This window comes from Sinocyclocheilus rhinocerous, unplaced genomic scaffold, assembly GCF_001515625.1.
Source record: "Sinocyclocheilus rhinocerous isolate Xijiao unplaced genomic scaffold, SAMN03320098_v1.1 scaffold574, whole genome shotgun sequence".
Classification (NCBI taxonomy): Eukaryota; Metazoa; Chordata; class Actinopteri; order Cypriniformes; family Cyprinidae; genus Sinocyclocheilus; species Sinocyclocheilus rhinocerous.
This window is the reverse complement of record NW_015659919.1, coordinates 2,381,175-2,403,850: the sequence shown is the minus strand read 5'-3', so window position 1 is coordinate 2,403,850 and position 22,676 is coordinate 2,381,175. Positions and strand designations below refer to the sequence as shown.

Here is a 22,676-nt window from a genome sequence, read left to right as displayed (position 1 = left end):
CAGAAACTCCTGGGTCCTCCTACTGGAAGGAGGTAGCAGAAGAGAGGCGGAAAGCCCTGTTCAGTGTTCTCCAAGAGAATGAAAAGGTAGGTTAATCAATGGGTAATTTGCTAATGATTAGCCATTCTTTACTTCTCTCTATAGGGCTGATGAGTAAGTTGTTCTATAGTAAAGTTAGTCTTTGTTTTGTTTTTTTTCTGCTTATAAAAGGCTTATTTCTATAATTATGGTTCTTAATGTCGTAAAAACAGTTCTTTTAAACATTTGATTAGAAATGTGGTGCCTTTTTGTTTCTTAACTTAATTTCAAAATTAGTTGCACAAAGACATTGACGCCAAAGATGAACTGATTGCTCAGCTGAAGAGTGAAAATGAGGAGTTACAGGAGCTGGCACAGCATGTACAACACATGGCTGATATGATAGAAGTAAGTGCTTTGTGTACAGTATAGCTTTTAATCCACTTGAAGCCTGACATCGCTGTTTCTAGATCCAAATGCTTTATATGATGCCTAAAGAAAACCGACTGCTAATCTACATTGTGGTGCTGTAGTACTACTGAACGATCATTATTCTTATCTTCATCTCCATACCGAATCTCAGGGTACGTTTATGTGCTAAACGGAAGCGTACTAAAACTGAATTTTTATTAATTTTTATTTTTTTAATTGTCTACCGACAATAGCGGTGTTTCCATTTCCCTTCCAACTGCAACCTGAAATTGTGAATTGGAAATGCGCCCAATGGAAACCCCTTCAGTTTTGTAAACTCCTCCCATAAATGGCAAAAATTTTATACACCCGTATGAGGTGGGTTTTCAGGCAATTTGGGGAAAAAAGCAGTCTCAAACTGCAATGGAAACCATTTGTTTGCGTTACAGGTCACCTGGTGTACGCAAGTCACATGATGATTCTCTAATGTACTATAACCTCCAAGAAATACCTCCTGCATTGCAGCTCAAGTATAAGGGGCTTTCCTTGCCATTAGTGCTTGGATAACCTTATTTACACTGCACATGTCTATGGCGCATTGCGGCTCCAACAGCTGATCACGGCCGCTCTATGCCTGCGTTTATACCAGCTGCGGCAAAGATACACGTGTGTGCGTGTCTCCAATTTTAAAATAATGGCTAGTGCCGTGGCTGCAATTTATGTAAGCCTACCAACATCCATCGCCATAACTTGCGAAAGGAAAAAAATTGTGTGTTAGTCGCATTACATCCATTAATGGAAATGCCATTGCGCAATAGTGTTCCCCCCAATAGTGTTATTTTTTTTATTTATTTAAATGGACATTTATAAAATATCGGAAAAATTGTGCTATCTGTAATGGAAACGCAGCTATTGTTAATTATTCACACAGGTTTCCGGAAACCACTAAAAATGTTGTATTATGCATGCCAGGCCAATAGTTGGTGACAACTTTGCAAAGAAAACCCCAAGCATCTGCGCACATACCTATAAGACTGATCATGTAATGCTAATGATTTCATTTTCAGAAGTTCATGGTTTTTGTAGTTTACACAGCCAACAATACTGCTGTGGTCAGTCAAGATGATTATTCTTGCTTTGACCGGGAAACCGTATTTGTGTCACAAGTGGACAGTGGTGATTGTGTGTGTGTGTGACTACCATTAGGGTGTGACTAGAGATTGAAGTTACCCACCTCAATGTCCCGAGTTCTGTCTCTAACTAATGTCTCTTTTATTTCTCAGAGATTAACCGGCAAGAGTCCAGACAGTCTAGAGGAGCTGCGTGAAATAGCCTTTGATTCTGAAGACGAGGAAGAACAACAGGAAGAATATCCGGAGGAACAACATGGAGATGGGAGTGAAGCTGATGAGAGCCAGGACCGTGTTGAACTGAGCACAGAACAGTCACATGACCATAACGTGCCACAAGGATAAAACCACAACAGAAGAAAGCTGAAATTATGCCACCTGGAAAATAATGAACTATTATGGACTTTTTTTTTTTTTTTCTTAAAGTTTCTTTGCCTTTGAGAACAGATGCACCTTTTTGTTTTAATACTTTTACCCTTGCTGTAAATGAGCTTTCATTTTCAGTACATGTAGTTAATGTGCATGTTCACTGCCAGTGTACAAATGTAAAATTGAATGCATACAATGGAAATAAACTCATATTTTGTACACATGCTTTTTAATGGTTTACCTAACATGTGACCACTTTTGGTGTAAGTGCAGCCCTTCAGCTCATCTTCCTCATGCAAAGCATCTTTCATCGAGTTCTGCTGGAATCCTAAAACCTGGAGAAGCTCCTGAGCGTAGTTTAATGGCCATTTCTCCCAGTCCAGACTTGCCAGTTTCTCCAGACTCGACTGCAGGGCCTCCGAGTCCTTGAGGTGGCAGATGATCGGGATGTTGTGGCAACAGAGGATGTTGAGCAGGTAGCAGCTCCAGCGCTGTGATGTAAAGGAGAGTTTGCTGGTTGGAGATACAAACTCCAGCAGGGTGTCAGGGAGCCTAAGTGCTTGTGCCTTGTCTTGGTTGGCGACGTGGAGGTAGCAGATTGCACTGAGGCCTTCAAGAAGTTGAATGATGTGCTGATCCGTAAGGTCAGGTGTTTTCAGGAGCTCCACCATGCTTGCCATGTACGTGTCTGCTGCTTGAGCTGCATGTTCATAACCTCCTAAAAGAGTTTAAATAATTAGTAGGGTTTGTAACCGTAGAAGTCCTTGCTGTGTTTCACTTGACATATGGACTGTTTTTGCTCTCTTCCATCAAAGATAATGCTTCCAAACAAGGCCATAGCAGAACTGTTGTGCTTGTGAGCATAGATGTGTTGTTTCATTACTAAATCTAATAGCGTAATGAGCTGGCGAAGTGGTTTTGCCTATTGTAGTGTTTACGAAAGTAATCATGAGCATTGTAATGTTCGAGGCAGACGTCAGTAGACCAGGGGTGTACTTCAGAAAGCGGTTTTGTTAACTCAAGAGTTTGTTAACCCCAGAAAAGGGAAACGCAGGGTTTTCGGTTCCAATAAAAGACCAAACTAAATCTGTGAACCTAACCTGCTCGGGAGCAGGTTCTCTTTGGTAAAACCAGTTTCTTTGGGTCTCCTCCCCCTTTTTAAAGCGTAAGCGATTGTTTAAATACCTCATTCATTAATGCTGCAAAAATGCTTTTTTTTTTACCTTATTTCAAGTAACCTTACAAAAATCTAAAAATTCTTAAACCTCTTCATGGAACATGATCTTTACTTAATATCCTAATGATTTTTGGTATAAAAGAAAAATCGATAATTTTGACCAATACAATGTTGTATATGTATACCCCTGCTACTTATGACTGGTTTTGTGGTCCAGGGTCACAAATGTAGTAACGTTACATACCACAGCCGTTGGTAACTACCGCTAGACAGTAACGTTACTCGATACGCAGCTAATCACTTGCTTTGTTTTGAACGCATTGTTTCCTAATGATTCACTGCCTCCCTCATTAAGACCACCTGCTGGCGATTTCAGTTTCATATTTCAAAATATCACTTCATTTCACGATAAAAAGGCGTCCGCCTGTAATATAGACACGTTTTTTCATCACCTGTGTAACTTAATATCCCGATGTCGCGAGCTGCGTCTGCTCTCACTGCTATGGGCAGCAGCGTATTCCGGATCAGTCGACCAGCCTTGAGGATCTTATTTTTGTGGCTTCTGTCTGCTTCTTCCAGACCGGAGGAAAAATAAGGCTTGATGTAATTATCGTACAATGAGGAGAGAAACCGAATCATGCGTCTGCCTGTCTTGAAACACTTTTCAAAAAGCTTTTTTTCAAAACCGAACGTTGTTTTAATTTCATGCAGCTCGTTATCGTGACGTCATCCATTTAGGACGTTTTCACAAAAGCCTTCATAAAATGCGTTTTACACTTACAAAAACACCTTTTTTTTAAATGTCCATTTGCTTCAGAAAAATGTTAAATGTTAACGCTCGGTTCATTTAATGAACATTTTGTCATTATGTAATTTCGTTACGGACAACATGAATCATTTTTGTTGCCATTATTACCTGAAACTGGACTGAATTTCTAGTTCCCAGCATGCTTTGCCATGGACTGGATCATGAAACTGCTGAACTTGTGTTATTTTGTTATACAGTAATGAACAGCAGCTGTTCTAATGTCTGTGCAGTTCTTGATCCTCTCATAGTGTACATATAGTAAAACATTTTTTAAATTTACCATGCACTACAGGCATTAAAAACAGCACAATGCCATATCTGATAATTATGTAAAAATAAATTTTATTGCCACTTTCAGCAGAGGAAATACAGTAAACTCAAAAATGAAAAAAAAAAAAAAATGAAACCGTGAGGGAACATTAGCATTGTGACATCAAGTGAGATCTGCTTTCATTCAAACAGTAGTAGCTAAAGCTATTGCAAGCTGTGCGCTCAAGCCCTGGACACACACAGTCACACGCTCACAAAACCATAACAACAGCTTTCCTATCAAGAAGGACATTAATTTACATTTGAATGAGGTTTGAACAATAAATGCATTTGAATTTCACTGAGCTTCAGTCTGAGATGAATACAAGGCAATACATGTTAATTCAACCTTCTTACTTGATATCTCTGTGCAAAGAAAGAAATTCTCAAGGAGTGATCACCAATGCCCAGGGTCAAATACTGTAACGGTGGTCATTAGACAAACTCACAAAGAAAGAAAACAGCCATTCATTTCTGTGACTGAATACAGAAAAACAGCATAAACAAAAGTATTATTTTTGAATATCTGTTATAGATAATTCTGATAAATAGAAACCACAAAACGGCCTTAAATATATTGACTTCTGTATCATTATGGCTTTAGGAGTTTGTGCGGTAAATGCCAAATAACATGTTAACAGTAACGCCAAAACAACCACCAAACAGTTGTGCTTGTGAGGCATATACTTCAGTAACCTTTCTGTACTCAGTACATTCCTCGAAATGTGCTCCTTTGATAGATTTAAGCCCCTGCTTCCGTACAATTCTCAATGTCATAGAAAATATTGCAAAAATAGGTCGGGTGATCTACAAAACTGCGTTTTAATTGCCGCCATAAGCGTAAATTCACATTTGAGAGCTTTAAAGATCAACACAGGGTGTGTAAACGTGTCAAAGCGAGGCAAGCGATCGGTTACCAAAGAGCGTTTTCTCAGGTCAGGTGTATTAGCATACCAAAAAGACGTTTAGGAAAGGTTCCCTTGAGCACAAATACTGTATAACTCCATGAATACACTGTTAAAAGATGATACTGATCAATAAAACATCTTTCTATATGTAAAATGCCAACTATATATATATATATATATATATATAAAAAAATCATAGTGAATAGCCCCTCAATAATACCAAATCCTGACTGTACCTAATCATATTGTGAACTGATGTTTAGTACATCGTTAAAACAATCTGTTCAAAAATAAATAAAACAAATGATATTACAGTCACATGACGCAGTAGTACAGTAACAATAGGCACAGAAGCGAGTTCGGATCACAGAGCAAAATATACTTCCAGTCTTCATTTACATACAAACCAAAAACTCACAGTAATGCATCATGCTTCTCTGACTGAATATAGTGTAAAAGTGCATTTTCATATACTCTTGACGGGCTCCAAACAGCGCTTGTTGTAAGATCCCATGCGCTCAGGCATTAGTACCGTGTTAATGCAAGTGTTCACTACAGGCCCCGTCCATAGAAATATTTTCTTCTGACCAGTGAAGGCAAGCAAGCGATGTGTAAATCAGCAGTCCACCGTTCACACCGGTTTTTTCAGTAGTCCATACAACCGGCTGGGTCTAAACAGCACACAAAATCTTTCCTTTCCCAGTCTGTCCAGGTCAAAAAAAACTCAAGCGGGGAGCATTAAAACAGTCCCTTATAATCCCTGAAACGGAACAAGAGGAAAACAAAAAATCCCAGGACAAAATTAAAATAGGATTTGCTTTCTATTTACACACCTCCAACAGTGCAACTGCAATCTGCAAATAACTAACTTCCAATAATAACACTCTTATTGTTCAATCAGCAACAATGACTCAGGACCACTGTGACACGAGAAGCAAACATCCTGCAGAAAAGGAGAGTCTGTGATGAAGGTCTCAAGATATGGGCCTAAATCGAAGGCCAAGCTTCACTTTCCCCTTGTTAGCAGGTGGTGTGTATTTCACGTCTGAAGTGTGCAGGGTCACAGGAGGGATAACGAGTCGTTTTTCTAAAATGAAGTGGTAACAGCGTTACCGCGGCGAGTCCCCAGCCGCACCATTTCCCTCGGCACTGTGTCCAACTGCTCGTATGCCAGCCGCCCGTCTTCACCTGAGAACAGAAACACACAGACATGCTCTGTAAGAAACAGGAAGGCTTTCAGGTGATGTTTACAAGCATTGAGACCATGTATGATTTACATGTACATGTTTAAGGCCTGCACAAATAAAATTTATATTGAAATTTAATTGTCATTTACTTTAGTTAGTTAAGTTTGGGGTCAGTAAGAATTCTTTACGAAATTATTCAGCAAGTACGCATTAAATTGATCAAAAGTGATCTAAAAAAAGGAATCCTGAAAAAAAAAATTGTGTATCATGGTTTCCACAAATTATTAAGCAGCACAACTGTTTTCAACACTGGTGATAGAAGTTTGCTGATACAATAATAGTGTGTTTAAATAAAAGCAATTAACAGATTGTGCCAATATTAATGAAATGTATGTACTGTACGTGTTAAATTATGCTCTTAGTCTTTCCTTCCTTTTTAATTATAAACAAGTCTGAAATAGTTTGGACTAATAGGACTCTTATTTTGAAATGTCTTTGCTTTCCTATTCCCAGCTACTCGTTCAAAAAGATGGAGATAAAATAAGCACTCTTACATCTGTCTACAACATATTACAATATAAACACCAAAAAAGTAAACATTGTCATAAATCAATATACTGTACATTGTCATAATTGTGATTCCTGTTTTTCCGTCCACAAATTTGAAATCTTTTAAAATGTTAGGTACAACTTTTGTTAATATATTTATTCATTGTTAGGACCTTGCGTTTGATAAACATAATGTAAGACCTTTTAAAGGGATAGTTCACCCAAAAAAAAAAACTTATACTTATACATTTAAGTACTGTGTAATATTAATTAACTACATGTACTTACTATATGGTTAGAGTTAGGATTAGGGTTACTTGCATGTAATTATGCATTAATTATTGTTATTATAATAGTAAGTACATGTAACGTGTAACAAGGACACCTTAAAATAAAGTGTTACCGGATTTGTAAAGAAAAATGTCAGGGGATTTCGATATAAGCCAAGAAGAGACTGGTTTTCCTTTGCTGTAACCAAAACTTGGTTCTCACGAGACTAGCATATTCTCACCGGATCTTACGCTACGTCTACGTCCTCCGTCATCCGCTGGAACGCCACTCTCTTATGAACGTGTGAGTAGAAACTAGAGATTTATAAAGTTTTAAATATGTAGATTTTCTTACAAAAACACACTGATTCACTTCAGTAAGCCTTTATTCACCTCCCCAGAGCCATGCGGAGTACTTTTAATGATGGATTTATGCACTTTATTGGACTTTAAAAACTTAAACCCCATTTACTGCCATTATAAGCCTGGAAGAGCCAGCACATTTTTAATATAACTCCAATTGTATTCGTCTGAAAGAAGAAAGTCATACACACCTAGAGCGGCTTAAAGGTCAGTAAATCATGAGGTAATTTTCATTTTTGGGAAAACTATCCCCTTGAGACTTGTTAAGAAACCGTAGGGACCCTGGTGCAAGCATACTTCTAAAAGTTAATCATACAGTCTTTCTCTTCTGGGACAACATACCAAAAATATTGATGACTTCATAGTATACACATGTTTGTCTAATAAAATGCTGTCTAGAATGGGGTCTCAGTCAGATTTACACTAATTTGCAGACAGAGCATAAACTGACTGAACTGACTAATAGTGCAGAGGATGAGGCATTCATGTGACTAGATGTTTTACCGAAAGTGAGGAGGGTTTCTATGGCAATCTGGCAGAGATCTTCATCTGCTGAGTCACACAGTAACACCACAGCATCAATGCTCTCCACAGCCTGAAAATAACCCCCGACAGACAGAGAGGCTTAATGAAAATCTGGTAAACAATCACAGATATGATTTAATCTTCAGTTTAGTCTTCAATGTGATCCAATCAAAGAGGCGAACTGACCTGCAGGCAGCTCAAAGCGGCACATGCATCTCTTGATCTGTCTACTTCTGATAAGGCTTGTGTGTAACAATCAACAGCCTGTTGAAGACAAACACACAGACAAGATTAACTTCATCACCTCCTGGTGTCCTCAAACAGCTGTACTGCTGCTACTATGATTATTCAAATTTGCACATTTAATTTTTCAATATTTAATCATATATTTATGGTTTCTTTTTATTCTTATTTTTCTATTTCCTCATTTATATTATTTGTTATTTTATTTGTACCTGATTATGCAATCATGAGATATGCATCTAAGATTGTTTGCATCAGTTTTTATGCTTTTATCGTTGTTTTTTTTTGTGTTTTTTTTATTAAGCAAGGATGCATTAAATTGATAAAAAGACAGTTCTTCAGAATTTTCCATTCATCCTGATTTTAAAAAAACGATATATATATAAAAAGAAATGTTTCTTGAGCAACAAATCAGCATATTAGAATGATTTCTGAAGGATCATGTGACACTGAAGACTGGAGTAATGACTGCTGAAAACTCAACTTTGCATCACAGGAATAAATTACATTTCAAAATATATTCAACTAGAAAACAGTTATTTTAAATTGTAAACATTTTTCACAATACTGTTTTTACTGTATTGATCAAATAAATGCAGCCTTGAAGACCTTGTGAAACTGAAACACAGTGAGGATATCCTGTGCCAGAGGGGACAGCGATGGACACAAGGAAGAGGCCAGCTCGCTCCTGTCCATCATCTCATTCACCACCATCCTGATCACTGGATACACATGCAAACACAGGCAGATGAACTCTGATGTCACATTCACTGATGTTTCCTCCAAGAGCTTGTAACACTCCAAAGAGAAAGGAAAAATTTAAATCGCATTATATGACCCCTTTAAGATATACTCACCATCAGACACTAAAATACAGCTGCCCGGTCTGTCAAAGATTTTCTCACTGAGATCCTCCAACAGAAGTGTTTGAGTTGTTAGTTTGTGCAGGTATGTCTTGTGCTGCGACCGGCTTCCTCCTGAGGTCAACAACTGCATCCCATACATAGAGAAACTTCAGCATTTTATATTAAAAAACACAATGACACCGTTCAATCTGTTTATGCTGTAAATGTGCTGTCTACTGACCATGTTCGGTGTAAAAGACAAAGAAAAATCACAATATTTTGTTATCTGAGAAGGAGAAAATTAAGTTGTAAAGGTGGAAAAACAGAATCACCTTAATGAGATGACTGCAGTATTGTAGATGAACAACAATGGCCACGTCTAGGCTCTCGTTTCCTGTGGTGAGAGGCAACGGGCTGCCGGCCACACTGTTCCCCACACCAGTGTCCTCTGTGAGGGCTTCACTCAGGTGGCCTCTTACTTCTGGATGTTGGCCTGACCTGTTGAACATGCAAGACATACTGTCACCACCAGAGGGCGCTACACAATCACAACTACCGAGGCCATGAAGTTGAGTTCCTCAGAGAAACCTGACCACCAAAGGGTTTAATGTCCAACTCACCCAATTCTCTCTGACTCCATGTCAAAGAAGACAGCGCGTGAGAGGGTGGCAGCATCATCTCCTGTGTCATCGTCATCAAAGTCAGAGGTGTTGAGGAAGTCGAAACTTTCCAGAGCGCTCTCCACTGTCAAACTGAGGCTGGATGAACGGCTCCTATGAGCAGGTACCCGACACTGAGGAGAAACAACAACCTTCATTCAAGACTGAGATCATCTGAGACAAGGGGCTTGTTCACACACAACAAGTTCTTGCATTCCAATTCGCTGCTTTTCAATTCTTTTCTACAGAGTCTTCTTGCGCATGACAGGACACTCTAAAAACGTGATGCTCAAAGTTAAAAAACACTTTCAATAAGCCAAGAGGAGACTGGCTTCCCTGTTGTAAACAAAACTTGGTTCTCACGAGACTAGCATATTCTCACCAGAGCTTACGCTACGCCTAAATACTCCGTCATCCGCTGGAACGCCACTCTCTTATGAACGTGTGTATGACAGCGGAAGCTAGAGATTACAGTTTATAAAGTAGTAAATATGGATATTTTTCTTACACAAATGCATCGCTTCACTTCAGGAGGCCTTTATTGATTTCGCAAAACTTGTCGGCGAGTGAAAAATCGGGCTAATATCGTGCAGTGTGAACTCGGCATTACTTGTTACGAAAGAAGTCTCTCACCTCAGAAAAGCAAACTATCCTGCCCTGCCAGATGTTATACCGTGTTTGTAGCGCGCACTCTTCAATAGAACGCGCGAATGCGGCGCTGCGCTGTATATCACTTCACTAAATAAAGCGCAGAAACTATGAGTATGCGACGCGTGAAATAAAAGTACAGTACCGCTAAATCACATAACTGGTACTGCACGTGTTAGCTGGGAAGGATTTGCATGAAGGCATGATATTCATTCTGTTCAGGAGCAGTTTCCACGTTTCATTAACTGTTCATGTTAGTATTGAATATTCACCATGGTAACTGTTGTTTCCATAACCCAAAAATACCATGTTATTTTCATGCTGCACATGATCACGCACACACATAAAGTTACTGACTGTCTGACAGGAGACAATGTTAATGTTTAAGTATTATTGTTATTTTTTTCCCGTGGTATCGACTTGGTATCGAGTACCATGTATTTTTAGTGGTATCGGTACCGACTACTAGATTTTTGGTATCGTGGCATCCCTACTACATTTGTCATGTTGCTATTGTCATGCGACCTACCAGCGTCAGTTGCGTTGCTTCACTGCCATTCACAACTACTCTCCTGTGACCTCATTGGATAGTAAAGTGTCAGATGCACACTTCAGACATCAGATGCACACTTCAGAACCAGAAAATAGTAGGTCATTCCTCATTCGGGGACTTTTGGCATACTGTTTTATGAATACTGTGAATTTGGACATACTACTCTGTCCACATACTATATAGTAAGGAAGTATTCAATTTTGGATGCAGCCTTGGTCTCAAGACCAAGAGTCCAAATGGTCCTGAATCCATGACAAGACCAATACCACTAAAATATAGTCTTAGATGTGGACTCAAGACCAAATCCACCCTCAAGTCTTACAAAACTGTGCATTATCTGAACGCTAGACCGCCCTTTTCTTGCTAACCATGGATCTTTGATACCTAAGTTCATGCTAATCAAATGAACCAAGCTTCATGATCAAACAAACTCAGGTCTGCATCAAAATTTCAACAGTAACTCTTCTAATTAAAGACCACAGAAAACTCATTCACCTTAAGCATGTCTTCGAGTCTCATGACCTCCTGCTCCAAGTCCTGCAGCTCCCCGCAGCGCTGGCCTAAGCTCTCCAGCCGCAGGAGCAGGGACTGAATGGCCTCCTCCAGGCTGCTCTCCTGGAAGGTCCTGCTGCTCTCTCCAGACCAGCTCACAGTGCTGGCCTCGGGCAGCATGTCAGAGGAGGTGAGCCTCCTCACCAGTTGCCTGGTCAGACTACCTTCCTCCCCATCCAGCTCCACCGGCTTCAGCTCCAGGGCTTCATCAGGCATGTTGGGCTCCAAGAACACCACATCCTCGGGTCCCACCGCATACAGCTGACTCTCGGAGCACAGCGAGTGGGCCGCCGAGCCTGTGCCATGCCCCTGGGCCTCAGCCTGGTCCCACTCCAGGTCTGGATCGCTGACACTGCCGCAGTCTTCCTCCACACACTCCTCCTCAACCGGCTGGTCCTCAGAGGCTGGAGCCGGTTCAGAGGGAGGGTCCATCTCAGGGGGCGTGACGGTGATCTCAGGGTTTGACTGGATGGGGGCGGGGCTTGAGGTGGGCGTGTCAGAGAAGGTGAAGGACAGGCGCTTGCATTCGGCCACACCGCAGCCTCCATTCTCAAAGACATCATCTGGTAAAGTGGACTGTTTGATGGAAAGAGGAAGAAAATGCGGTAAATATGGCTCCCTGATGTAATTTATTCCTATCAGCACTATTATCTATAGTAGTTTTAGTGATCTAAAGATGCAAACAATATTTTCTGTCCAAAAGTCAAGCACACTAAAGAGCAGCAGAACAATTAAAGAGTTCCATGAAATGGTTTTTAACACAGGGATTCCCAAATGTTTTGTCAGCCAAAACTGTTTGACCTAAAACACTGACCTGATGTAACTTCTAAGTTAATATTTCTATATTTTAACAACACATTTGCATGTTCTCATTTCTCTGTTAAATACACCACTATTCAGATGTTTGGGTAATTTTTTTCTATAATGAAATTCGTAGAAAGGATGCATTAAATTGATCAAATGTGACAGTAAAGACATTACAAATGCAGTTCTTTTAAACGTTCTATTCATCAGAGAACCCTGATAAAAACCAGAACTACTGTTTTAACATTGATGTTTCTTAAGCAGCAAATCAGTATATTAGAATGATTTCTGAAGGATCATGTGACACTGAAGACTGGAGTAATGATGGAGTAAATAGCTTTTCATCAACTCAGGAACCCCCAGCAGTTCCTTTTTTTGGGAAACCCTGGTTTAACATATCCAAATGTTCTTTCCAGGAAGTTGGGGTGGGACATCTCACAGTCTGTTCATTGACCATGAGATACATACTACACATAAAACTGGAAAGCAATTGTGAAAACGACAACAACCTTTGCTTAAAATAATCTAGGCTGATAATTTGTGCACTTGTGATTTGTCAAAGTTTACATGTGAGTGGCTTAAACATGTAACTTTAAGATGGTCTATTTCATTAGGTAGGGGGTACTTGGTCAGATTTTCATTTACTGTAACTGAACAAAAATTTCTATATGCTCTTGTGGATAGGATTAGTCGATATTTTAAGTCCATCTTCCTGAAAGAAAAATGTCTGCAAAAAATATTTTTGTTGTTATTTGCACACAAAAGGACTCAAAGCTAACATGAACTCTCCCGTTAGGAGTCGCCACAGTGGAATTATCCGCACAAAAGCTAACATGAACTAAAAGCCACAAATTTTATTTCATAGGGTCTTTAAACATCTAATATTATAGTTTGGAAAAGTGTATGTGTGAATGTGAGTGAGAAGAAACGTGTGTGTTTGTGCGTGAAAAAAGCAGAAAACGCAAGCAAAGAAAAGAGCCACACGCAGATGTTCACTCAAAAGGGCAGGACACATAGTGACCTGACTCACGTAGACCTCCAGACTGGACCTTGAGCGAGGTCTCAGCGCAGCCAGATCGCCAAAAGAGCGACTGCGTCTGAGTTTCTCTAAGAGCGTCTCTCGGAGCGTGTGCAAGAATGAGAGACGCTGACCCTCCAACCGCCGAGGATGCCACTTCTTTGCCATTGACACAAACACACACACACACACACACATGTACACACAACAACCATGATGCACATGGTGCCACAGGGTGAATACAATTCATTAGACACAGCAGCACAGACTAAACATGAACATTCACACACAAGATGCAAGCGCTTTCATATTCAATAATACACACAAAATAATAAACACTGAACCCAGAACAGCTAGCCAGACTCAGTAGTGTTATATTTAGTTTAGTACTCAGCTTTTAAGGAGGGAAATGTGACAGTGTGATCTAACACCTGATCTGAAAACCTCAATATCCTGTATCATACTGTATGCACATAGATTCTAGATTCCAGATGTTCAAATAGTTGTATCCCGGTCAAATATTGTCCTATCCTAACAAACTATACATGGATGGAAAGCTTATTTATTCAGCATTCAGATGATATTTAAATCTCAATTTTAAAAAAATGACCCTTATGACAGGTTTTGTGGTCCAGGGTCACATATTTGAAATGTTCTAAATAGCAAATTTATCATTAGAAATGTGTAATTACAAATATATTTAAATACACAGAAGAGATGATATGTTCAAAGACAATATAGGTAATTATGAAATTTCATATAAAGTTGCATTTAATATAAATTTAAACTATTAATACATTTTCATTTCATTTAAACAACAGGCAAGTGTCTTAAAACATTTAATGCACACTTAATTATATTCTTTTATTTCTGTACTCATTTTAAAAGAATGCTTATGTGTACTTCTTTTTCACAAGGGCAGGATTTATGTGTGTAATGATGCAGCTGCAAATCAAGCTTATGTGTTTAGCATGGTGATAGAAGCAGGACTTTTAAACAGAACTGAGAGGACTTTTCAGAATTGCACTCACAAAGAAAGACGTGTCCTGGAAAGTGGGCGTCTCGGGTGTGCCTTGGCTGTACACTGAAACTCGTCTCTGAAGGGCGATGGCTTTACTCACGTTTCCTGAGGACAGTGTCAGATCCTCTACATCAAATGGACTGTAAAAACAAGACAGACATGCATTCATGTACAGCAATCTAATATCATACTTAAGTATTTAATGAAAGAAAACACTAAAATTATTGAAATTAAAAAAAAACATATGTATTAACTGTTAGGCAGAAGTAACTTCCATGACTGTCCTGAGGAGGGCAGTGTATATCATGACTTTCATTTACTGTGGCTGAAACGCCACACTTCTTATCTTGTTTTATTAGATAACTTCACTTACAACCAGGCGACCTCCAGGTTAAGTTTAATGGTTCCCAGGTCGTTGACATCTACTGCTACCACCTGAGGCATAGCGGTGAACAAGTCCTTGGTTTCACAGATCACACTACCCACCAAGATGTGAGTGGCCAACCCCTTTAACTCTGTCACCTAGTAGAATAAAGATAATGAATTGAGAATTGTCAATTCAGAAATGTTTCATTCAAGATAAATGCATAGCAAATAGCAGATAAATGCAAATTTATAGGAGTATGTTTTTTCGTGCATTCATCGAGGGTCTAACCAAATATTCAAGATTGAGGGTAAGAGATGTAACATTTGAGGAATCAATGTTGATTAATATTGAGGGGACGTGGCTTTTTGAATGTCTTTGGTGGTTACAACCCAGTATGTCACTGTCCGAATTAGTCACATTAATTAATGGACGACTGTGTGGACTGGAGCCCACCTTGATGTTGATGAGGTCTGTAATGAGGGGCATGAAGATCATCTCCTCTCCATCCCAACTCTGCTTGGAGTTCGTTTCGATCTTCCCCTTCAGTTTCCACCGCTGTCGGCCGTATCGCATGAAAATCTGCCAGAAAAAGAAAGAACAAAAAATGTCAGAATTAGGAAAACGCTGCCAACACAAGTTCACATAATTGTTAATAGAGCAGTAAAGCAATGGGAGTTTTCAGTGTTTAGTTTTATACAGCCTTGCAAAATCTAATTGGGTTTGGTGGGTTGTATGTACTTGTGGATCAGAAGAGAAAACGTTGCTAGGAGAGCTGTGATTACGAAATACTTGGATGTACTTGGCAGAACAGCAGGCAATTACTACAAGCGTTTAGTAATTTGATAGAAGACAGACGCATCTGGCTTTATTACAGAAAAAAAGAATGCATGAATCTCAGTACGTTCTGAAAGAGTTTACGTACAAACAGCTTACCTCATACTGATCGCCGGGACAAAGCCTGGCAAAACCAGCCAATCCTGAGACAGAGAGCAAAGGAGTTGAAAAGTTTGTTATTGATATACAACACATACTTTATAGATTTTTTCACATTTTTGTGCAAAAATCCTGTACCTTTCATTTTGATATGAAACTCCCCCAACAGGTTCTCCAGCTCGGCCTCAAAAGTGCTCATGTTCTGAGGAGACGGGAACATATGGTAATATGAATGACAGGTGAAATGAGAGATTTAATTGGCCATAACATTTCTTACCCCAACTAATGGTATAGGGACCAGTTCTCACTATTAACGATTTGCTTATTAGCATGCTTATTAATAACATATTGCCTGTTTATTAGTACTTATAAAGCACATATTCTGCATGACCATATTCTACATCCCTAATCCTACCCAATACCTAAACTTAACAACTAGCAAATTATTGAGGCAAAAGTCATAGATTATTAAAAGCGAGAACTGGACCATAAAATAAAGTGTGACCAAACTATTCTTACTAAACAGTAATCTGCATTATTGTTATTAAATAAATCAAAAAGTATATATATATTATATATTTATTATTATATAATGTAATTATTGTAGGCAGTTTGTTTGCATATGTTATATTTAATATAATTAGAATTATACATAACTGTAGCAAAAGTTTGAAACAAATTGTGATTTTGTTCCTCATATTTTAGTTTTGACCTGTTTTTACCATTTACAGTTTGTTTTTGAAAGAAGTCTTTAATGCTTACCAAGGCTGAATTTAGTTGATCAAGTAAAAATAATAAAATTGTGAAATGATATTACAATTTAATTTAATTAACATTAATGCTGTCAAACGATTAATCGCAATTAATCACATCCAAAATAAAAGTTTTCGTTTACAGTATATATATGTATGTTTACTGTGTATATTTATTATGTATATATAAATACAAACACATGCATGTATATATTTATGAAAAATATGTTATGTTTATATGTTAAATATATTTATATATAATATAAAATATAAGAATATAAATATATACATGTAAATATTTTCAAAATATTTACTGTGTGTGTATTTATATATGCATAATAAATATACACAGTACGCATACATATATAATGTAAAAAAAAATTTTATTTTGGGTGCGATTAATCCTTTGACAGCACTAATTAACATATTTTAAAAATATATATATATTTCTATGATGACAATGCTGAATTTCATTTCTTCTCATTATTAATGCCGAAAAGAGTTGTGCTCTTTTATATTTTTGTGGAAAGTGACATTTTTTCCAAGATTCTTTGATGAATAAAAAGTTCTAAAAGAACAGCATTTATTTGAAATAGAATTATTTTGTAACACTATACATGTCGTTACTGTCACTTTTGATCAATTGAATGCATACTTCCTGAATAAAAGTATGAAATTCTTTAAAAAAAAAGAACCATCAATAGATATATACACGTCTCATACATACTCAGAAATTTTTGACTGTTGCATCATATCTGGCATTACTAATATGCTGTGTCAAAAATAGTTAAACATTTAAAAGCTCGTCTTGAGACCTGTATGTCTTATGTAAATGCCCTCTCAGATACAGATGAACCCGAAACCAGCCTAATTACACAGACCAATTTGTCAATCAGACAATCCACACTCTAGTTGATTCAAAATATGTACTCTGCTGCAGCGTGAACAAAGCGATAACAAAAATGGCCAACTGGTCAGACAAGCAAACATTAATAATGTACCTCTGTATACTCTTTGTATCTGCGGTTGACCTCCGCCAGGCTCTCACGTGTGCCTTTAGTGGAGGGTGAAGCAGTGAAGGCCTGTTTCATCTTACTGGCACCATCACGCAACCTTCTCTGAATACAAAAGCCCTCGTACAGCTCGTCGACCTGTAAAAACACACACACACCGCATCGGCACACAGACTTATATTACACAAAAGCAGCACTGCACACGCTCACGCATGCTAGCGCTCACTAAAGATTGCATAAACGCTAGCTTTGATGTCTAAAGTGCTAGCATACATCATTACAGAGCCCTGGGGGTCCCCATTCAGCAGAGAAACGTGGCTTTTACAATCTACTGTAACGTTCTGTCAGCACAATGGAGCGGCGTACTGTACCGAGCGCTGAAAATGAATTTGAACACTTCAAAAGCAAACACAAAATGATGCAGCTCAGCCCTGGGGACAATAGTAATGCCATACTTCTGTGACAGACGAGCAGCTCGGAGTCACGGCCTTTATCATGGAAATGCACATTTAGCACATTCACAACTCGGTGAACACTGGCCGGCTCAAATTATCTACGCTAATCCTACCAGAGAGAGTGATTGAGGGGGATGGAGAGATAGCAAGAGGGGCAAAATGAGATGGACCACGAGTGACAGAAACAAGTGAGCCGAAAGGGCCGGCAAGAACAGAGAATGATGGGGGAGAGAAAATAGAGTAGGCAGGAAGAGGGATGGACACTGTAGCTAAACGAGATCCAGCAGTGATTTCCTGTGATGCAGTGTTTCCTGCACCTCTGCTGAATCTGCAGTGCCACAGCAAAATTATACATATATTAGGAAAGTTAAGGTGTTGATATGCCATTATTTGTCGGGTTTTTATAAGCTGTTATTTTAAGCACTTCGCATTCAAACGGTTTCCTTTCGACCTGACTGATTGTTCCAGTTTGTCTGTTTGTGAGTCAGTGGGAAACTCTTTAAATGCAGTTTATTTATAAAACAGCTTTCTACAAAACAAAACAATAACTGACTTCTGTTTTAATATATTTTAAAAAGTATTTTATTCCTGTGATGCAAAGCTGAATTTTCAGCATCATTACTCTTGTCTTCAGTGTCACATGATCCTTCAGAAATCATGCTAATTAGCTGAATTGGTGCTCAATAAACATCTCTTGTTATTATCAATGTTAAAAACAGCTTCATATCTTTGTGGAAACGGTAATACATTTTTTCAAGATTCTTTGATGAATAGAAAGGTCAAAAAGAACAATTTAATTAGAAATATAAATCTTTAGTAACGTTATAAAAGTTTTTACTGTCACTTTTGATTACTTTAATGCATCCTTCTGAATAAAAGTGTTACTTCACTCAATAAAAAATGAACAGCAGTGTATAAAAAATTTAAATCAGTTGTACTCTTTGGATGCCAGCTCCCATTTATAGAAATCTTAATCCGGTTAATGTGAAGCCCATAAAGTGCAGAGCAAGTTGTTTTATTATTTAATTATTGCTTATTTGTATTGAGTTCCAGCAGTGCATTTTGATTCAGTTTCAGTAAATACAGAATGTGTTAATGAAATGAGAATGCTCATTACCACACTTGTTTTTCGTGAGTGTTAACAAGCAAACTGCCTACTATATATATATATATATAGTATATACAGTTTTAATCATCTGTCTGAATCATGGACTGAATCAATCTGACATCTCACTGAATCGGCTCGGATGACTTGCTCGCTCACTAAATGACACATTATTATAAATGTCTGACTCAACACAAGCAGAGAACAGTTACAAAGAGCAGTGTTCAAAATAGGTACATTTAAGTAAGTAAAGTTATTGAAACTTAAATCAGTTTATACCAAGTATACCAAGTTAATAGTGTAGCAGAATGGAGTTTCAGAGTTTTGTTACAATGGTATTTTAATCAAAAGCAATTATATGTTGGAGAAAAAAGAATTGTTAATGTTTAGTAAGATGTTTTTCGGGTTTGAGGGGGTTGCCCCCCACTAGAAATACAAAATATTGTAGGAAACCCTGCTGTGATGCCAAGGATGTGCCCTACTGAGCGCCGTTCTGCGAGGAAGTCTGTATGAAGATTTAATCCATAATGTACAGATTCTTCTCTTATAGGAGAAAACAAAACATGTCAAGATACTAAATCAAAAGGAAATATTCAAACATGCAGCGGAGGGGCGTGAAATATTGATGCGGGGCTTTTTGAAGTCTCTCATTAAGGGGAAAGGGTGAGAAACGGGACAATCTAACCCAATTAGTGTGTGTGGTGGGGTATATTAACTGTGCGTATGATGGATGTGCATGTGTGTGCTATGATGTGTGGGGGTTGCTCATGATAAACGACATACATTAGACAAACAGTTAGCTGTGCGCATGTGGAGATAGAGTGTCTGGACGCTGGTCCTGTGGGTTTAATTACACTGGGAGGAAAGACCCCACCCAAGTCTGGAGAACTGCACCAAGTACCACACACGTGTACTGTCACCAATCACAGCTCTAATGTGGTACACAGCTGCCTGTTTATTTGGCTCCATAAAACCCCTTGTCTGACTCCTCTCATCTGCCATAGCAGCTAAGCAGCATGGGAAATGAATCACCATAACCGCCCCCAGCCCCGTCCATTCTGACTGCCGGGTGGGGTCTGATGGGTGAATTTTTATGAGCTGCATTTTGACAATAAATAAGCCTTTGGAAAAAGACTGTTTTTCTTAACTCTAGCTATCAGACCAGTGTCCAATTTAAGAGAATTTTCCATAAAATGAAAACACTCAGCAACCAGAGACTTTGAAGCTCCAACAAGAACATAAAGCACCATAAGGTACCATGAAATAGTCCATACAACTCATTTCACAATTACACATTTTGGTAGAATCAAACCCCCAATCTTAGCATTTTTAGCACCCTGGTAGTTCACTAGATTTAACATCTTCTGAGGACATATGATAGCTTTCTATGAGAAAAAGACCAAAATTTAAAGGGAAAGTTCACCCAAAAATGAAAACTCATCATTCATCAGTCATTATTTACTTACCCAAATGTCATTCCAAACCCGTAAGACATTCATTCATCTCCAAAACACAAATTAAGAAATTTTTAATGAAACCCAACAGATTTCTATCTCTCCATAAAAAGTCTATTCCACCAAAATCTTCACATTTCAAAGACACAAATTTCACAAAGAAATAAATTAATCCCTTTAAATTGAGCAGTTTACAACCAAAACAGATTTAATTTAGACTTTTAATCACATATACATAAACATATATTATTTATTTATTCATCTATACTACATAAGCATTAATCGACGGACATATATAAAACACACCAAACAGGGCAAACGTAAGATCAAACATGCTGGATGCACAAGAACCAATGAGGGTTGATCTGAAACGACTAGTAAATATGGCTGAGCTTCCGTTTACCATGTTTGATGAGCTCTATGTATGTTTTCTGAACTTTTTGAAGCATGAAATGGGATGGAATTTTTTGTTCAAAAGATAAATGTGAGTCTATGTTCAATTCAATTCAATTCAAGTTTATTTGTACAGCGCTTTTCACGATACAAATCATTGCAAAGCAACTTTACAGCAAATTAAGTTTCTACAATATTTAGTGGTAGCTTATCAGTGGTGACTGTCAGTCAATGTACATATGGCAGAAATGTACGGAAAAATCAATTTAAAGACGTAATCAAACAGACGATGAACACTATTAACAGCAATTATTATTTGATGCAATCAAACTTATAGCAAAATGTGGTAGTATGTACTATGTAAATGTAAGTTATGGATTTGGAATGACATGAGTAAATGACAACAGAACTCTGAAATGTCCTTTTTAGACATTAGTCACTAAAAACATTTCCTTCATCAAATCTCATTGGCACCTCCGCATATTCAATCATGCCTCAACACAACTGATCATGTAACAACATATAAGCCAGAACCAATCATCATTGTCATAGTGTGCGCATATTTGAAGACGCTGTGTGAATATTTGATTGTAAATGAAATTTGAGAGCTTGAGTTATCCACAGGACACAAAATGTCATCCAACCAATTCTCAACATCTTCTCAAATTTACCAAAGGTATCCATTGAATGAGTCTCAACAGGAGAGACTCGTGACTAACTAGGATAGTGTGCCGCTCAGGTTAGCTGTGGCTGTCAGCAGAGAGTTTGGCAGAGCTTTGTGTTTGTTTGATACGGACACAGCAGAAAGAAAGCACTGAGCCATTATAATCGGCTGATACTCTGCCAGACTGATATCGTCTCAGTTAAATATTCATGTCCACTCAATGACTGCTTTCTAGCTCATTTGCTGTGCCCACAGCATTTGTTCTCACAGGCAGTGCCCGTGGTGACACAAACAGACAGGCCTGCAGTGACTGCCGCAGCATCACCATTTCTACTGAACACACGTCTGAACAGTCCTAAAATATAGTGGCCTCAAAAAGTATTTGGACACTTGCACCACACTTTAAAAATGTATGGATTTCATGATATTGATAGGTCAGTGACAAATAAGAGTGTCCACAACAAAGAAAAGGCAAATTTGAATGATTTTTAAAAGATTCTAAGTTCTTAGAAATTAACTCTTTGTATTCATGCTGGTTTTGTATGGTTTCTAAAAACTTTTATACTGTTTACAAGAAAAGTTAAAATATGTATATATAAACACACACGCATAAATATATATGTTTATTTTACTATATTTTGCTTGTCAGTTCATTCAGCAGTAAACTTTAACCATATTTAACCATAGTTACAAAGGAGTAACTATATTAAAGGGGTCCTATTATGCTCTTTTACAATGTCTTGAATTTGTTTTGGCGGTGTACTAGAACATACTCTCATGCTTAGTGGTTCGAAAAACGCATTATTTTTTACATAATTTACATTATTACAATACCTTTCTCCCCGGCCTGGCACAAACGGCTCGATTAGTTCCGGGTTTGTTGAACGCCCGCCGTCCGAAAAACGAAATGTGATGTGATTGGTTAGCTATCCCAGTGCATTGTAATTGGCGAACAGCTTAGACGGTGTTTCAGTACTGCCCCGCCCCTTGCCATAGCAGCAAGTTTAGTTAAAGGGTTAGTTCACCCAAAAATGCAAATTACGCTGCATTTTACTCACCCCCGAGGCATCCTAGGTGTATATGACTTTCTTCTTTCAGACGAATCCAGTCGGAGTTATATTAAAAATTGTCTTTGATCTTTCAAGCTCTATCATTTCAGTCAGCGGGTGTTGCA

At 38.2% G+C, this 22,676-nt stretch overlaps 3 protein-coding genes across 6 annotated transcripts in view; 1 reads left to right on the top strand and 2 right to left on the bottom strand.

The window, feature by feature from the left end:
• Window positions 1-1,907, top strand: part of gmnn (geminin DNA replication inhibitor) — a 5,375-nt gene extending 3,468 nt beyond the window's left edge. For 2 of the 4 annotated variants that reach the window (XM_016533270.1, XM_016533271.1), the window contains exons 5-7: window positions 4-86; window positions 316-426; window positions 1,713-1,907. In XM_016533270.1, the coding sequence (XP_016388756.1) occupies window positions 4-86; window positions 316-426; window positions 1,713-1,904 (386 nt within the window). In that variant the 3' untranslated portion in view covers window positions 1,905-1,907. The remainder of the gene's footprint in view (window positions 1-3; window positions 87-315; window positions 427-1,712) is intronic. The other 2 variants (XM_016533272.1, XM_016533273.1) reach the window with 2 other exon arrangements.
• Window positions 1,908-1,933: 26 nt separating this feature from the next.
• armh2 (armadillo like helical domain containing 2) lies at window positions 1,934-4,035 on the bottom strand. The gene is made up of 3 exons (XM_016533275.1): window positions 4,022-4,035; window positions 3,558-3,674; window positions 1,934-2,646 (listed from the first exon to the last, which is right to left on the bottom strand). Exon 3 carries the CDS (start codon window positions 2,606-2,608, stop codon window positions 2,060-2,062), a length of 549 nt encoding a protein of 182 aa, XP_016388761.1. The 5' UTR covers window positions 2,609-2,646; window positions 3,558-3,674; window positions 4,022-4,035; the 3' UTR covers window positions 1,934-2,059.
• An 865-nt stretch (window positions 4,036-4,900) lies between these two features.
• The window catches only part of ripor2 (RHO family interacting cell polarization regulator 2), a 53,226-nt gene continuing 35,450 nt past the window's right edge, over window positions 4,901-22,676 (bottom strand). Inside the window, exons 7-21 of the mRNA XM_016533113.1 lie at window positions 17,420-17,569; window positions 15,805-15,868; window positions 15,667-15,710; window positions 15,187-15,312; window positions 14,740-14,888; window positions 14,377-14,506; window positions 13,358-13,504; window positions 11,467-12,099; window positions 9,732-9,904; window positions 9,444-9,609; window positions 9,124-9,256; window positions 8,876-8,988; window positions 8,210-8,311; window positions 8,003-8,093; window positions 4,901-6,318 (exon numbers count right to left, since the gene is read on the bottom strand). Of these exons, the coding sequence (XP_016388599.1) occupies window positions 6,218-6,318; window positions 8,003-8,093; window positions 8,210-8,311; window positions 8,876-8,988; window positions 9,124-9,256; window positions 9,444-9,609; window positions 9,732-9,904; window positions 11,467-12,099; window positions 13,358-13,504; window positions 14,377-14,506; window positions 14,740-14,888; window positions 15,187-15,312; window positions 15,667-15,710; window positions 15,805-15,868; window positions 17,420-17,569 (2,322 nt within the window). The 3' untranslated portion in view covers window positions 4,901-6,217. The remainder of the gene's footprint in view (window positions 6,319-8,002; window positions 8,094-8,209; window positions 8,312-8,875; window positions 8,989-9,123; window positions 9,257-9,443; window positions 9,610-9,731; window positions 9,905-11,466; window positions 12,100-13,357; window positions 13,505-14,376; window positions 14,507-14,739; window positions 14,889-15,186; window positions 15,313-15,666; window positions 15,711-15,804; window positions 15,869-17,419; window positions 17,570-22,676) is intronic.